The following is an 18,310-nucleotide window of genomic DNA, read 5'->3' on the forward strand; positions in this document are numbered from 1 at the left end:
AGTCCATTTTGTTTCTTAAGATGATAGTTTTATTCGGTGATTTTTAATACTCTTGAACACCCCATCTTGAACGAAAACAGAACAGCTTCACGTGCTTGTAAAGTTAGGGGACTTCAAAAAACAGCTAGCTCAAAGTCCCCGACAAAAGAGGTCACAACAGTGACCTGATAAATTTAAATTTGTGAGTATAATGAGGCACAGATCTTCTTTAAAGATCCAATCTCTTTTTTTCTCTTTTTGATATACATTTCTAAGGTTGGTTTAGATAACCGAGTTGTACCAAACTTGATAAAATTATATTTTATATTTCTTACTGGGTGCGACTTAAATTGATAATATTTTGAACTATTATATACGGTACTTTAAACGACTGTCTTTAAAAAGCAGGTTTACATTGTACTCTCAACAGATATCAACATGCAGCTACCAGCACCTTACAAACGATTTACTAACGTCATTTTAATTAAGGAAAGAACAGACTATAGCGCTGATAGAAACTGAATAATCACAACCGCTTTACGCTTCTTGCGTTTTTGCATCCTAGTGAAATGGACCAATCAGCTTTCGGGGACTAGACCAAAAGCAATCGGCACTCGACTCTCATGATTTCTGCTCAAGTTGAAACGATAGTCACTAGTACTGTCACTGAAAATCGATCAGATTACGTTCAATAATAGATTTAAAGAAAGTCTCAACCAACCGTCATTGGCAAAATAGCAAGTAAGTTAATAACAAAAACATCAAAAAAATATGTTCAAACTAAAAGTTTTCAACTTTATTTCAATAACCTAATCATCGGGAAAATTATTATAGAAACTTCCCTTTCAATATCGTTCAATATTATAAAAAAAGTTCTTTATGGGTACAATGCCGCTTATCTTTTTTTGTGATTTTTTCATCTTGAGATTTTTTAATTCCTGTTATTCTTATAATAATTATTATTCATTGTTACTTACTTACCAAGTAACTCTTCACACATACATTTTATCTACCCCGGAAAAACCTATCTGATGCCTTCCTCATATCAGCGGTGGAAATAATGCAGATGATTTTTTCCAGTATTCTTAGGCTCAGAAAATGGGGATCAGGTTCTAAACTCCACAGCTCCAGGGACCAACCCTTTCTCAAAGTTCATTAAAAAGGTCAAGTCTCCAAAACATCCCATGAATTAAAACACATTTGAATCTGTGGGACATTTCTTGCCCTGCTGGTAGGTTTTGGCTAATCTACATGAAGAGATTTATATTCTCTCTCACCAATTATTTTCAGGAACTAGCTACATCATGGGCCTGAATAGTTAAGTTTAGCGACCTTAACTCTTTGACCCTTGACCCTTGAAAGAGACAAACATCTAATATCTCTTTAAAATATCACCCCTGAATCAAACATAAAGGTATAAGGGAAATTAACTAAAGAAGCTCTTGGTTGTCAAACAAATTCTCCTTGTCAGCACCCAAGGAAATATATAGAGAACAGTATGGAGAATATGCATACTGATGTTATTATGGTGCCAAAGATTTACCAAATATAAGTCTGAATTGCAAAAGATGGAATAATTTCACTGATGATTGCTCCCTTTTTATCAGTGATGTCAAAGGTAACATTTCTTCCTTCAGTGTTTTGTATCACCATAACAGTGTTGCCCTCTGGTGTGACAAAGCCAATAAACTCCAAGGAAGTTTCTTCAGAGCTGTTTACTTCAATTCTGTGAGAACCTGGTGGAACGAATTTGCTGAAGTGGCCAAGATGATAAAACATTGGCTGCAAAAGATTGGACAAAATCATGTCATAAACTGGTTGGAATCTCAGAGTACCTGACAATGTTAAAAAAATATCTTGTAGTTGACGTGAGTTTTAAACAGTAAATTTGTTACATAATCAGGGCCAATATAGATGTTTAGATTATAACTCTTTAAGTCTTGCTGTGATTAAAATGAAACTTCTCCCAAAAATATCCATACATTATCAAGCAAACAAGAGATGAGAATACGCAATCTTGTCTGGTATAAGTTGTCATCTTGATCTAACACCAAATTATTGTAACTAGGGAGAATTAAAAATCTCATCTTGGGAGTTAAAGGATTAGCTAAATCAAGTACAATCAAGGAACACTAAACATTAAAGAAGAATAAAAAAAAGTTAAAAATAAAAGGAGAGGCATTCAGATACCCCTGGTTGCCTCTTCTTTTAAAGGCTCAATTAACATTGATTCTATGACAACTTTACAACTTTGCTGAAACAGAAGTGGAAGTAGATTAAGAGCTGAGACTGTCATGTTAAGTGGATTATACCTGTTTGTAGAAGGCTTTATTTTCTGCATCTACAATAATCGGGGAATCAACAAAGTTCTTCACCCAGTTAGGTCCTCCTTGCAAATTAAGAGCTATGTTCCAATCCACCCATCCACTTGACCAGTGGGATAAATTCTGAAGATTAAAAAAAGAACTAATGTCATGTCATCCACTGAAAATATAATGGCAGCAACAGAGTGTCAGTAACTGTCTGTTTTGAAAGATGATGATGTTAGGAAGCCTAGTTTGGTTTGAAATAGAGAAGAATCTCTATTCAGAATCCCAGGGGGAACTCCCAGGTATAGGAGAAGCATCTTTTAAACAGGGCTCCCATCGGTAAAGACTACAGATACAAAGGCTAAAGGAGTATTTTTCAGGCACAAAAAACAATTGCAGAGGTGTATCTTTAATAGAAGTGTCCTTTCAATATAGTTAAAAGATCTAGGCTATAAGGTTATGAGAGCATCTTTCAGTTGGGAACTTACAAAGCTATAATTTCCATAGAGTTTGAGATAAAATGAAAGGGAGCACTCTGCACTTTGAGAGGCTAACCTTATTTTCTTCATATTTCTTTTCTTCTAATTATTATTTTGATTATTTTAACATTTCTTTTCTCTGAATATAACGGTAACTGTATAAAATATGAAATCACCTCAATGATGCTATGTGCATAATCACTTCCTCTAGACCACTGACCAAGGTGAACTCCTCTCTCACTAGGGGGTCCTGTCCAGCCAGTACACGCTTCCGTGTTTAGAATAAAGTGGTTGGGAAATCTATACAGTGAAACCAATTCAGCTACTTTGAGTAGACAATCACAATAGTAAATGATATATAGTCATTTAAGTTTGCATTGTGTATTCTCTTTCAAACCTCCACTTTACTTTATAATAAAGTGACATTATATGTGATACTTTACCCTACTAAATGTACCTTACAATTCTTGTCATCCTTGTTTCAACTAAATTTAGCTGCATATCTTCTTTAATCCATGCTTAGTGATTGAAAACACCCACCTATGTTTAGTAGTAGCACATGCACAGTATCAGCTAAGTTTAATATTAAACACAATATTCAGGTCTGGATACTGTCCAGTAAAAATATATTCAGTGAGGTGAGCACATTAACGAGTAAGATAATAATTGTACTTATTTCTAACTGACTGTGTTGTTCACTATAATGAGGTAGAGGATAGCTATTAACTGCTGATGAAAATAAGAGTAAAATAATAAAATAACGTCGAGCAAAATTTATGCTGACATACTTTTTGTGCGTTGCAGATAATGCATCAGGTGAGGTATCATTCTCATTATACCAATGAACTGCAATGCCAGAAACATATTCAACTGTTTCCTTATCTCCAAGGATGGTATCTGCCCATGGCTCAACATACATCCGGTTATCATCAACCATCATTAGTTTCACATCAGAGTAGCCAAACTTCTCCAAGGTTGGACCTAGGTCCTCTTTGATGAAATCCCTCTCCATCTCCTTTGTGTAACCCATTGTTTGAAAGGCATACCTTCAAGTAAAGGTTAACCAGTGAAATAGCACACAAATTTTCTAGACATTTTCTTGGAGGGCTGAGGCAATTAATCAAATTCCATTTTAAAACAACCTCTCTACGTGAACAAACTATTCAATAGTCAAATATAATTTGAGACTATGGTAACATTGAGAAACCTACATAGATAATTTAAGATACCCTCATTGGAGACAAACCACTCCCAGTCTGAAACATCAACTGGTGAAGATTACTGTGGCTAAAATTATCCTTATTGAAAGACATCAACTGACTGTATAAGTGCTGTAGCACCTGAAAGCTGTTGTTAAAGAACATAAAAGGAAAGTGCAAATCCGAGCTTAAAGAAATTACTGAAAGGATGGTTTTCATATGTCAGGAGGACGATTTACCCTACTTCCTACTGTCCCAAATTTTGCTTTCCATCTATCATTTTTCTTGGGACCCAATGAAAAACAATCTGTCTTTGACCATTATAGACAGTCAACAATAAATCTAGGATTTGTATTTTCACCTGATGCCAAATTCAGGTTGAAACAGTCTAATTCCTGAGCATCTAGAATTTATCTTACAGAATGATGCAAAAACCAGTTTTACAGCCTGTGGAACCACAAATATGTCTCACCATGGGATGAATCCAGTGCTAGGTTCATTCTGTACAGTAACTCCCCAGATTTTCACCCCATTTTCTTCATACTCCTTGATGAACTTTGCAAAGTACAAAGCCCATGCCTTATGATATTTGTCTCCTGCCACTCCCTTTAATGTTCCAGCCCCTTGCATCTTGCCATTGGTTTTCATCCATGCAGGCGCAGCCCAAGGACTTCCAAAGAACTTGAGGGTCCTTCTACTCATATTTGATGCAGATAACAACAAAGGAATCTTCAGCTTGAAGTCTTCCATGACCAAGCTAAAGTTTGACATTCCAAAATCTCCTTCATGGTCGTCGTAAGAGTAAGGCCAGGTAGAAAAATCGCAGCTGGCCATAGGAATACGCCCAAGGGAATACTCAATGCCATCTGGAGAAAAGTATGAAGATAACAGCTTCTGCTGCAAGGTGGAGCTGATGTTTAATATGTTGATTCCAGCAGCATCTGAAAAAAAATGAACTTGGGACTTAAGCAAGATTTACTGGTTGATGGGGGTTGGGGAGAGGGGGAAGGTTCCTTCAACAATGTTTAATTGGTGTTTCATTGGTATTTAAGGTATGCCACGTTGTTCAATGAATAGGATGATCACATTTTGAATTCGTAATAAAAAGGAGAATAAAAGTACTACAGGAACACCCTCATCACTCCCCCCCCTCCTCCCTCCAACCTACATTCTCATTACCTGTAACCCTGGAAATGTATTGAGATTAGTAAGGAGAAATTAATTCTTCATCACTTCAAGTCTGGCAGTGAAAGGGTTAAGAGGATCATAAAACCATTGAATGGGCCAAAATGTCTCTACCAAGACCATTGCCTCTGGCTTACAAGCTTGATGGAAAGACATGTCAAGATTTTTTTCTTCATTCAATCTGCCTAAAAATATTAGCAATAACCTCACTTGTAGGAATATTGATCTCGGTTCTCTGCCACAGCTATACATTTGGTGTATCAAGGAAATTAGTTGAATCAACCAAAGAAACTTTGTGTAGCTCAATTAAAAAATTTGAGACCATTTGTTTTCGGCAATATTGGTTGTAAATACCCCGAGGTAAAAGTTGTCGATTTTAGTTAAATCTTAAGCTTTCAAAAATGATCCTCTAGAACAGGGAGATAACAACTCGACAAAGGATAACAATACTAAACCTGTAAAAGCTCCCCCTATTCCTAGTATAGTTTGAAAAACTTCATCCTGATTAACGACAAACTTGACCTCGACTTCAGCAGGGTGCTGTAGTTTTCTGGAGAAACCTGGTTTTTTAACCTTCCCCGTCCTTAAATTGAAACGATCGCCTGTCTTTGAGCTGGTGTAAACGGCATACTCTTGCTCTGCCAAAGGACTTCCCTCGCTGAAGGCATCGCAGCCATGCTCATCAGAACACACACAGACAGTACCCCCATGACCAAAGTCTTTGCTATGGCACGCTGAATATTTAGGTGGTGAGAATCGAACTGTAGCTACAAAGGACAAAAAGCAGCATGCCAAGGAAAGAAAAAGAAGTCCTGCTTTCCTGAGATACATACTTTCCCAACGTAAAAATTACAAATAAGCTCTCCCAACTGCTGCAATGTTCGAGCAGGCGCTCAATCCCAGGCCGCCGGAGTGTTCGATATTTTTACAAAATGAAATAATACCAAAAGAAATATTATTTTAAGCGTTTGTATTAAACATGACTGGACAGGTTGTGCTGGTCAGCATAACACAGAATGCAACTTACGGACTGGCTCTTTTGTCATTGGTCAGTTTTGCTTTACACGCGTATAATTCATGAAGGGCTGTTTTCATTCGCTTACTGACAATTCTGTGGGCTAACAATATCTAGGGGTACGAGGGTATTCTTGAAATCTGTATATATATATATATATATATATATATATATATATATATATATATATATATATGTATATATACATACAGACTAATTCAGTCGGTCATACAACTGATTGACAAAATCAGACGAGGTGTTTAGCTTTTGTTTATCACCAGTTAATCAAAACTTAGGAAAACTCTAACGAGACATTCGAGGGAAAAAATGGTTGAATTTATTCGAAAATAAAAAACAAGACAGTTGACGTTTTTCTCCGAGAAAATAGACCCATAGGTTTGTTTAATCAGCGCACGAAACTATTCTCTACTTCAAAAAGCGAAAAAAGGAACGGTTTAATGTTACTCCACTAGTAAATTTTTTTGGCAATGTACAAATTTCTGTTTTACCTCACGCGATTAAAATTACCGTCAATAAACGTTCAACTGATGATCACGAGGTGGCCACAGGTAAAGGCCTGTTGAAGGGTGTCGAGCTTCTTATCGCCCTTTTTTTTTTTTTCAGATGAAGACACAACTGGTTTTAGAGCGCTTTTTCCCCCGATATTCATTTTCAAGATAAGATTAATTATTTCCCAAAAGGTGTAAGAAAGCTATATTCCGCCGTTTTCTTAGATCTGATGTTAATCTTCCATCCTCCCGAGAAGAAACTGCAGTACACGTGATGCATAACGTAACAGTCCTTCTTAAGATCCTAGATCCACCCCTGTTAGGCATGTGTGTGACTTAAAGGGTGAACTGCTTTGGTTCTGACTATATCATCGATGTTGAATAAATTATGTTATATTCATATAAAATAAATTAGCACGTGGGGAGAATGGTTTGTTATTGCTAGAAAGACATAAGTGGTTTCCAATTATTCGGTCAGCTTGCACACAAGAAAATTAGATACCAACCCCTGTAGTTTTGGGATGGGGATTTACTCGCCAGCCTCCCTCTTTTGGAGCCATGAATTCACATGATGCCCCCTTTCTCGTTTTCTGGACTCCCTCTTTAATTTAAGCTTCCCGGTTTGGGACGTTCGGTGGGTCTTGTCAACAATGGTTCTCGTCTACAAATTTACAAACACTTAACGAACTTCCGGTTACGTCATGAAAATGGAAGTGATTATGATATGCACTGCACATGCTTCAAATCTTTACCACAAATAGTATTCAAACTAAGCGAGATACCATCAAATTGAAAATTACTTGGGGCTAAGTCGTTTTTAGATAAATTTCTGAGCTCACCAAACGATTGGAAACTGTAAACATGACGACAATCATGCTATGGCATATTTTACTATGATATACATCGCCCTAGAGACTATTTTGTAATGAATTTAAACATCATTGTCACACCATTGGTTTGTGATCGCAATGAGAGGATCACCTATGATTCCACACCACCCTCCGATGAACTATGATGTAATCTACCACGAGAAGATTAATACCAATGAGCATCATAAAGATCGTGTGGGAGTCCAGCAAGGAGAAACCGAGGAAAGCGTGGAACTGGGGTAAGCGACTTCTGTAAAATTTTACATTTTGATACCCACGTTCTATCATTTGCCAGGGAGTGACCCGAAAGTCATCACCATCAAGTTGAAAGCGGCGATGGCTCGAAAATTATCATAACCAATACTGTAAAGAGCAAACTTGTTTTGTGCTTGTGATCTCGAACCACAACACTGACTATCTGTTTACGGCTACAGAATTTGCATAACGATTTAAATATTTTGCTTGTTTGATTTATTCTTGATTGTTCAAACTTCTGCTTTTTGCTCACAAATACTTCAAATTGACAGCAGTTCCAATTATTTTAAGAGAGGCAAAAGACTGATCATTTTTCTCCGTTAAATCTTAACGAAAACTTAGACTCTACTTTATTCTTTATCTGGAACAATTTAATTGACAGCACGCGTACATTAAATCAAAACTGATTGAGCGTAAATTTGAGCTCAGTTACGTGAGTTTTAAAATATCCTCTAACTGGTTCCTAATGACCGTTTTTCAAATTGAATCAGGTGGAGATCTACCTAATCTATTGACAGGTAGAACTGATATGTGAAATTGTTCCTTCTGGTGTGGTTTCCATGCTAAAATTTTTAACTCCGAATTTCGCATGGATTAATCAATTTACAGTTCCTCGTTCTACTTTAGCTGACAAACAACGACTGACACCTTTTGCTCGTCAAAACTTGGCCCAACTATTTTTACCTAGACAAAACTCAAGAAAGTACCATCTAGTTTACTTTTCGTGCTTCCACTCAAATTGCGGCAGTGAAAGGATTTCATCCTGATTTCTTTACCTAGCCATTTCTTTCATTGTTCATTGGCTTCCTCTTTTATTCTGTAATTTGCTTGACGTAAAATGGCTGCGTGACTTCTGCCTATTGAAAAATCTTCTTTGAATTTTTAGCCACGAGAAACATTCACTGTCGGTAACTTGCACTGAATATCTCTCGGATCTGTCATCATTTTTTTTCCGAGATGATTTCTTACCGCAGCTATGTCAGAATAGTCTTACCGGGACTTGGCCCATTAGTGGGTATAAAATTTGTTGAAGTTTTTCACGTAACTGAATTATTTAAATCGCATCGCAAAGTGCATGTACTCTCGTCTGGTTGGTTTGCTATCCATCGATATGCGTACAAATTTATCATACGAGGCTGGCTTTTACGAGGACCTCCCTTTCACTTCAGTGATTCGTCTCACATAAAAGTATTCTCGTTGAAAGGCTTTTTGGAGAAAATCAAGATTAGGCTGCGAGCAGGCTCTCGTCGTTACGGCTTCGACCCGAGTGTTTCTTCGTCCGCGTGAAAGTATGTAGCCTTAAACAAAGCGAGCCTGCCAGAGGTCTACAAGTGGTCTGGTACAGCATGGTTACTCTTTTGAAATGAATCGATCTGAGGGAACATTACAATGTCATAGATGTAACTTAGCCGGGAGATATCTTATGCAATATGAGTTCAAGATCTACACTTTGATTCAATTTAGGGGGGCACGAATTCTGAAGAAAAGAACATGCATCAATTCCCAATCTATTTCGAGCAAACTCAGGATAAATGCAAAAAATTATTTTTAGAAAATAAAACCTAATTTGGTTCCTTTCCTTGAGATGTAGATGAAACACCTTGTTGAAAGAAGCATTAAACCATAACCTGCTAACGGCTACACTTGTACCACAATTTATCCATGAAAAGAAGACGAAAAAATAATAAAAAAATTCAAACATTTTATGTGATAGACCTACGAACATTATCGCTTTGATGAAATAAATTATCCAAAAACTGCTTGAAATGTCCACTCGGCTCAATGATATTTGACAACCACTTAGTAATACAGGTATAAGTCCCCTCCAAACAGCCACCCGTCATTTTGGTCAAGAAACCTGCTGCATCTAATGATTGGGCCAATGATTGACAGGCGACCAGCCAATCATAGCGCGCGAATAAGAGCGTCTTCTCCAAGATGTAAATAAAACAGTTACAAGAAAGGTTTGACGTTCAGTTTCACATTCGAGGCAAAAATTTGGGAGAAGCGCGCTCTAGCGTTTCCAACTAATTGAAATCTCGGCAATGCCTATACCAGACAGGAGAACAAGCGGCAAGGAAGGTAACACCATATTCAATGATGCATTCAATGGGCTAGTAATTAAGCTGTGCATTTTTATAGCACATACCACGAAAGCGTTTCCTCACAAGATATCTTTTTTCACAGCTTAGTAGCTGCTAGAGTATGGAAACCAAAAAAGTCCTTATTTATTTCTATGTAGGCGCCTTTTTTTTTCGTCAAGAAATGAAACGAATTTTGCCGCAAGGATTTTCGAGACAATTCCTGTAGAGCTGTTCAGACATTATGCGGAAAAATTGCAATTCTCTATGCATATTATCTTCTTTATTACAAGCGTGAAGGGAAAAAACATTAAACATGCGTTAAAGTTCTGTTTCTCTTAAAAAGACCAAATAAAACAATGATTTCATAATTCAGTAAATATTTGCCCCCTTGATTTTAGCACAGAATTTTAAGAAGTCATTTATTATTACAGAGCCAGTGTTGCTGGCCAACGAACCTAAATTATGCAGAGCTTATAATAACAACTCCATGCCAGCAAGATAATTGGGTTTGAATTTATATCATACAAAAGTTGTTTTATTTGAAATTTCAAAACAATCACAGTCACAGTTTACTGCATGCATGATTGTAACTTTCATCAAAATCAAAAAAAGCAAAACGTCAGAATTCCTTGAATGAAACAAGTAACTTTTTACGTAACTTTTTTACGTGTCAAGGACAAAACAAAGGGCGTGGTTTATACAAGGAGTATTTGAGGGGTTACTTACTTATAACAATAACAATATTTTATTACTCCTTGCAAGATGTTTTCGCGTCAAATGCATCTGCTTAAAAAAACTTCTTAGTATAATTTTTGAATCAGAGACCAATCGGACGCTGTCTCTATCATGTCTTACACCCTTATTCTTCACTATTGTTCCTTGAAGATTCGCGTTTCTCATCATTTTCATATGAGCTCACTAGTATACTAATCGTTTGTTTGTGTTCGTTTTGCAGCAAAGTCAGCTGCTAAAGATGTGTTTAGTGGTGGTAAAGGCGAAGAAGGTATTATAAATTCCTTTTCTTTTTTATCGCTAACAAAACGCATCAGTTCGAGAAACAAAATGTTGATTACACTGAGTAAAACACGTTCTTTGGCAAAGCAGGGGTCACTCAAGAGTTTTTTTTTATTGTCCCCTAAACAGAAGAAAAAAGATCTAAAGAGTTTTGAGACTGGTATGCCAAAAGAAAAAGTAGGAAGTGTAGGCAAGAATGTGTTCATCGGTTCTTGTTTCTTCAAGCGATTTTGAGTTGCAGAAAAGAAGCCCTAATAAATTTAGGCTGAAACGCGATTCGAATCTGTGCCTCCCACATAATAATTGGCCGGGCCACCTTTAATTGAGTTCGAAGCCACATTTTGAGAACAAGGCAAATTCTGGTGTATTCTTCGTTCCTGTAGCAGAATCTGATCCCAATTTTAATAAAACAAATTTTTTACTTGCATAGGAAGTTTTCAAAAAGCCGGAAAGTTCGTCTTGTCCTCTAAGCTGTGGGAGCACTCCACTCCATCCAAAACATGCGATGTACTCATCACATTTCCCAAAGGGACAGAGGACTACACGGTAATGTGGCTGCTATCGAGACTGCGAGCCAGAGTACCAGATGTCGACGTCCATGTCCGTCAAATGGCACACTCACCAGTCTACGGTTTCTATCTAACTTCGTCTTTTGAAGTCTTCCTTCAAAAAGCCGAGGAACTGGGACTAAAGAAAAAGTTACGCACAGGTGGAATCACGGATTTTAAGTACGACGAACGAGATAGTTTTGAGAATTCAGATGATCCCACGGTGTTCTTTAAATCTGGAGAGAGGCAGAGCATGATCTTGGAAATGGTAAACGACCTAAGAGCCGTGGAGGGAGACGAGCTGGGAAAGATTAAGTTTGTGGAGGGGCAGCAGATCGGTATGAAAATTTGTATTCTTAAAAAAGTGAAGAGCCAGGTAAAAAATGATCAAAGGCATTTATCTAACATCTTATAGAGCAATTTTCCAACTCAATTTCAATTTCATTTTGATCATCTCTACCAGTCGGATTATTCAGTGGTCGAACAATGGGAAATTTTTTTAGATATCCTCACACAGTCTGTTCTCGTTTAATTTAATGGATGTTCAGTGCCCACTAAACCTCTGTTCGTTCAAAATACTTTTTAAAACTCAGTACCAAAGCTGCAGGCGGAGGGCGTTGTGGAGAAGATGTTTCCTCTACATAATTCAGATGATCTAGCCAAACTTAGGAAATCCTGGGTCTCTGCTTTCTTCAAGAAGCAACCTCTGGGTGAGTAATGTAAAATTTAACAGTTTCTTTATTTTTCAGAATGAACTCTCATTAAACTCAAAACAATTTGTTTTAAGCTTTTTTCTTGAGATCTCCCACTTGGGTGCCCAGCCAATCGGTAAGACAGATCAGGGCTTGGAATTGTTTCCTATCCTTTGTCAATTGGTGATATAAGTTTAAAGCTTAGGGCGTGCTATTATTTCTTTAGCCCGGCGTTATGAAATTGGTTCTTTTGATGTTAAGTGCTCAGAAACTGTGTTTTTCTTACATTTTCAGACGATATTTGCGAGTATTTTGGTGTCAAAATCGCCATGTACTTCGCCTGGCTGGGAATGTATACCAAGTGGTTGATAGCACCCGCAGTTCTTGGTATTATAACCTTTATCCTGTCCAACAGGGGTGAGGTTACACGGGACTGGTGCATCCTGTTTTTCAACATCTTCAACATCGTGTGGGCTACGCTCTTTCTAGAAGCCTGGAAACGAAAGAGTGCTGAACTTGCGTACAAGTGGGGAACTATGGACATGCCATCGGATGCTCTCAAGGAACCAAGACCCCTTTTTAGGGTGGGGTTTTTGTTGCATGCCACATTGATCTCTTTCTCTTAGACATAATAAAAACACTGGAATCTCAGCACAGATCCTACTTTCAGTCCAAGTTACTCCACAGTCGAGTTAAGAGACCAGCCAAAAATTTATCCCCTGGGTGGTGGGGGTGTAGAGGATCTCATAGCTTCAAGGGGGAGCGGAGGGGAATCAGTCGCCGCTAATAGAGCATAAAGGGAGGACTATTGAAAATTGACTGTCAATTAACTGCCTAATTGAATTTGAAAGCATGCGAGACGTAGGTTCGAGTTCTCCGTATCGTTTTGTTACACGACATTCTGTTTTGCTATACAATATTCCACTTTTTGCCGTTACTAAGAGGTTGTTTATTTCCAACGTACATGTCTTGCTTCTTCCATACAGGGTGATTTCCAACCAAGTGAAATAACTGGACGTATAGAAGCACACTATCCTTCTTGGAAACGAAACATCTTCCGCTACTGCGTATCACTGCCAATCATTCTCACGTCTCTGGGCGTGGTACTGGTCACCATGCTGTTGTGTTTTGAGTTTCAGAGGTGGGTGGACGGTATGGAGAATCCTCCTAAGCCACTGAAGTTTGCTCCAAAGATCGCCCTGGCGGTCTGTATTGGCATGTTAGATGACAATTATAAGAAAGTGGCTTATCATTTGAACGATAAAGGTGAGTTAAGATTTCAGCTACAGTCAAATCCCTATCAAGTGACTTTCTAGATCAAAGTCAGTGATTCGCTTTCACAAAGTTACGCAAACCATAGATCTGGGACGAGCCTACTGTTCTTTTTTAACTCATTTCACTGAAAAATTGGACACTTGTTTAACTAACAGGACTGTGTGAACATCAAATAGGGTTTTCAACCATGAGGTGTAAATTGCACGATCAATTTTGGTTTCTAGTTTACTTTTTTCTCCGAGAAACGCTAAAATATTAGCATCTTTAACGGTAGATCTCGGCAATTATGTTGTCAATAAGCTCATTCCTGACTCTTAAACGTGTTACTACTGACTATAGGTTTGATCTGTAACTCTTATCACGTAGGAAAGGGATATAAGATTAATAATTCCACAGCGTTGCCAAAGTCTGAGCACGGAATTTAAAAAACTTCATTACGAGGAACGCAACTCACCGAAGAAAGATCTAAGTCCCACTTGGCTTTATCGTATCGATTTTCAGTGACGGAGGCAAATCACTTACCTCTTTTACGCACTACTTAACCTTGTGAGAATATTTACACGTCTGAAACGAAAGAAAACACCACATTTGATTCGATGGTGTCTGATGGCACTAATGAAATTAATCTAATGCCGAGTGAATAGCTGATTTACTTTAAGATTGGAAGAAAATACGAAGAGGCTCTGAATGCTGTTAAAAATATTTTAACAATAATTTTTCTTAATTATAAGGCTCATGTTCTATTCACAGAGAACTATCGACTACAAGAGACATATGAAAACCACTTGATTATTAAGCTTGTCTCGGTGAGTGTTTTTTGTTTTAATAACTTCTTTGAAGCTGAGCTAAAGCTAAGTCATTAGATGCAACATCTCACGCTAAAATTTTCCTTGTTTCACTCATTATTTTCTTGCAGTTCCAGTTCTTCAACGCCTTCTTGGCACTGTTCTACATCGCCTTCTACCTCCGAGACATGGACAGGCTTAAAACCGTAAGCAAATATTATCTAATCCTAACTATACAAACGTATTTAACTAAAGGCAATAGAAAGTCTTTTTTGACAGCATGATTTAGAATGTCTCTGTTGAAAGCTCTTTTGCTCTAAAATACTCAAAGGGTCGTGCCGAGCTTTGTATTAGTTCTCAGGAAACGTAGAAAAAACATTTACTTTTTTTCAATTCCAGCAACTCGCAGCGCTGCTCATCACTAAACAAGTGGTTGGAAACGTCAAGGAAGCTTTGGTTCCATTTGTGAAACAGAAGGTGAAGGAATGGAAACTAAAGAAGGAGGAAGCTAAGGCGAAAAAGGAGCTGGAACAAAAGGAGGGAAAAGATAAGGGGGCAGCTGATAAGAAGTCAGATAAACCTAAGGAATTGGACTCGCCACTGATGAATCAGGCTGAAATCGAGAGTACCATGGCAGAATATGAGGTAACAAGAGTTCAAACGAACACTTTCTTCATGCGGCGCTTTATATTTGTCATGACATTTACTTTGAATTCATTGAAGTAATGGTCCGGGAATTAGGGTCCAAACATTAAAAAGCATTATGTAGTGTAAAAAGAGGTCAGGATACATTTTATCTTTCGTTACCAGGTCATCGTATACTTCCTCTCGGAAGAATACTTTATCACTCCTAATTCTGCGCACTAGGAATGTCCGTTTTGTACATTTGTTCATAGATTTCTCTTCCTGATTAGATAGTCATGTTTGTTAGTCATTATAAATTATAAAATTTTTCGCACTTTGCTTCCCTCAGGACACTTTCGAGGACTACTTGGAGATGTTCATACAGTTTGGCTATGTGGTTCTGTTCTCTTCTGCTTTTCCTCTTGCTGCCCTGTGCGCTCTTCTTAACAACATCATAGAAATCAGGAGCGATGCTTTTAAACTGTGTACCAATCTTCGTCGACCGTTCGGAGAGCGAGTAGAAAACATTGGCACATGGCAGGTAACTTTTTCGCTCTCGTGAATCAGGCTTCCTTACATTGATTTCGGTGCATTATAGCATTTTGTCACTTCTCAATGTTCAAATAAAATGTTAAATTAGTAAAATGATCTTTATCCTGAAAAGTATCATGAGTCAGAGCTTTTTCTCGCAGGATCCTACATAAATCAAACGCTTTTCCCATAATCCCTCTGATGTCTTTCTCTCATAGGATGCAATGGAAGTCATGGGAGTGGTGGCAGTAATGGTCAACCTGGCTTTACTTGGCATGGGCGGCTCAGTTCAGCGGATGTTCCCCAACATGACAGTCACTGACAGGATCATTCTCATCGTTGTGCTTGAGGTCAGCTCAGAGTTTGAGCTCTTTCCCCAATATCTCCCTCTGCCTTTTAAATTCCTTCTTTCTCACGATTCTCTCTTCTCCACTACTCTTTAGCAGTCAGTTAAGACCATTTTGTTGCATCGTGCAACTTTCCCATCTCTCCCTATGTCCCTCTGCCTAACAATTTCCTTTCTCCAATCATAAGGCCTTACAGTATGATGGTAGAACTTCTTGAATTAAAAAAAATAGAAATTGAATTTATTTTATTGCAGCATCTTGTTCTTGGGATCAAGTTTGCGGTTGCTTACGCCATTCCTGACATTCCAGAATGGGTGGAAAATGAAATAGCCAAGATGGAATTCCAGCGGAGAGAGGCTCTGAAGGTACAAAATGCACGTTTGCATAACGATCGAAGAAGCGATCATAACATTCATTCAATTACCGTTTTCCAAAACTTCAAGGTGAATGAAATTAATTGAGATGTCGAACTGATATGTGGCTTATTGCGTCGCTTTGCAGGTATATAACATATTTACTACTCTCATGGTTTGAGTTTGAAATCTCATTTTAAAGAATTGTATGTTACGTTTCAGAGTGCTCCCAGCACACCCAAGAGTCCAAAAGATCCACAGGCAAAAGCTCACACCCCTGTGTAGTAAGAACACGGGATAATTTATAAGTCAACAGCAGGTCTGAAGGGGAAACCTCTTCATGTTTAGTTATGACTTCAAACGACTGAATTGCAGTGTTTAAAGGGATTTAGGACTTAGACACTTGTTTTAAAATTATTTGTACCAAAAAAACTTACATGTAAAAAAGAAAGATCGAGTAACTGTTAACTAACGGGCTAAGTGGGTTTCTGCGTTTTTGTGATTCTAATAATCCAATGAACCTTTTGATAGTTATAGGGAATTAGACGTTATGAACTTTATTGTAAACAAGTGACGAAATGACTAGGAAACATCTTTGGCTAATGGAAAATTCTCAATTAAATTATATAACTGGTTAACTAACGCTATTTTACGGTGATCGACAGACGAAGCGAAACTATCCAATGCCGGACGATAATGACATCATGAAGTAATGACTCGCTACATTCAGAAACAAAACTTCGGAGCATAACTAACCCGCTTCCTAACTCACCATATGGAAATAGAGTGTGTTCTATAGAAAAACCTCTAACACTAACACGACAGTGAGACTTAGCAACAATACTTGTATCTCTCCTTCTCTTTGTTAACACAAGACAATGTTAACAAAAAAGTGACAATAACGTAGCCATAACTGAAAAGTGAATTTAACTTCCATGATAACGAAATGATAACTCGCGCAGCGTTGCTAGAACTAAAGCGTTTCAAAAATCACTGACAATTAATAGACAAAATTACATAAACGGAATACTAATTCATTACCAATTCAAAACTGATGCACTAAAGAAAAAAACGCATCACGTTAATTTCTGTAGTAAAGCTAAGAATCAACAGTTCCATTTATAGAAACTTAAACATGTAACGGTAACAATGCAAAGCATACTAATGATAATGACAGTAATAATTATAATAATTATCACAATAATTAGGATATAGACGACACTGATAACGATAACGAAGACTACTAACAAATTTCTCTCAAGGGAATTTAAAATATAATTTTATCTCGCATATTTCCAAACAAAGTCCATCCTTGATCACTTTTCAATACCACAGCTAATAGAGGAACAACAAATTAACCAATAGCTTGCTAATCGTTAGCTGTTAAAAAGTAATCACAGGCGCGAATCACTGTAAGACAAAACGAGACGAGCGAATAAACCTTTTAAATTAACTGAAACAGATTCACGTACTTTGCCAAGAAGCAGTTTGGACGTTTAATTCTTCTGTGATCGTCACACTTTACTGTTTCTTGAAACAGTATCAGCCGATCTCACAAAAAGTTATGCTAGCCCTGAAATATACGCCGAAGTTTGGCGATAAACTTTATGCGGACAGAGGGACAGTCATGATCAGAAAGTAGACAGACGCACAGATCAACAGACAAAAAGACACAGACAGGTTAAATACGAAATAACAGCAGCGAGCATTAGCTGTTATAACTGCGTGTAACCCTGAACTTGAACCCCTGGCCAAGCCAGCTAAAGATTTTAATTATTTTAACGAGCTAATCTGCATTTCATTACGATCTAGAAAACAAATCACAACTAACAAAACGTCAGCTACCACATTTTAACTAAACAGCATAACGGAATAACAAGAAATTAATTCGGTTAATATCGGCGGCCTTAACTCAAAACGACTAAAAAGCAGCTACTGCTTACCACGCCGTGATTAATTTTGAATCCATGTATTTAACCAAGACAAGAATCTAATAACGAGTCAAAGAGACTGTTTAAAAATCATAATATGTTTTTTATTTGCCATCATTAAAGATTCCCCATTTCAACCATGTTTTCTACTAGCTCACGATGCAACAATATTAATACTACTAAAAAACGAACTCAAAGGAGCCTCACCGGTTAAAATTTTTATCATGGAATCAATAACAAAAATTCAGTGCCTCTTAAAACTAACAAGGTTTAATAAGTAAAAAAATTAGGGTTCTTAAAAATACAGAACGAAAGCTTGACGAGAAC

The 18,310-nt window shown here is 37.5% G+C and overlaps 2 protein-coding genes across 3 annotated transcripts; one reads left to right on the forward strand and one right to left on the reverse strand.

The window, feature by feature from the left end:
• Positions 1-1,045: 1,045 nt before the first annotated feature.
• On the reverse strand, positions 1,046-6,065 carry LOC131769902 (lysosomal acid glucosylceramidase-like). Its single transcript, XM_059085623.2, has 6 exons — positions 5,607-6,065; positions 4,439-4,907; positions 3,556-3,813; positions 2,944-3,067; positions 2,292-2,426; positions 1,046-1,761 (listed from the first exon to the last, which is right to left on the reverse strand). The coding sequence occupies exons 1-6, from the start codon at positions 5,980-5,982 to the stop codon at positions 1,519-1,521; spliced, it is 1,605 nt and encodes a 534-aa protein (XP_058941606.2). The 5' UTR covers positions 5,983-6,065; the 3' UTR covers positions 1,046-1,518.
• Positions 6,066-7,491: 1,426 nt separating this feature from the next.
• On the forward strand, positions 7,492-18,091 carry LOC131769901 (anoctamin-8). Of its 2 annotated transcripts, none has more exons than XM_059085621.2 (13): positions 7,492-7,783; positions 10,839-10,886; positions 11,328-11,783; positions 12,039-12,155; positions 12,432-12,721; positions 13,124-13,403; positions 14,163-14,218; positions 14,329-14,403; positions 14,597-14,842; positions 15,171-15,362; positions 15,571-15,702; positions 15,954-16,064; positions 16,275-18,091. In XM_059085621.2, the coding sequence occupies exons 1-13, from the start codon at positions 7,720-7,722 to the stop codon at positions 16,335-16,337; spliced, it is 2,130 nt and encodes a 709-aa protein (XP_058941604.1). In that variant the 5' UTR covers positions 7,492-7,719; the 3' UTR covers positions 16,338-18,091. The 2 variants fall into 2 exon arrangements, with proteins under 2 accessions (XP_058941604.1, XP_058941605.1); XM_059085622.2 differs by lacking the exon at positions 7,492-7,783 and adding an exon at positions 9,759-9,881.
• The last annotated feature ends 219 nt before the right edge of the window (positions 18,092-18,310 follow it).

The sequence above is a fragment of the Pocillopora verrucosa genome, chromosome 4, assembly GCF_036669915.1.
Source record: "Pocillopora verrucosa isolate sample1 chromosome 4, ASM3666991v2, whole genome shotgun sequence".
NCBI lineage: Eukaryota > Metazoa > Cnidaria > Anthozoa > Scleractinia > Pocilloporidae > Pocillopora > Pocillopora verrucosa.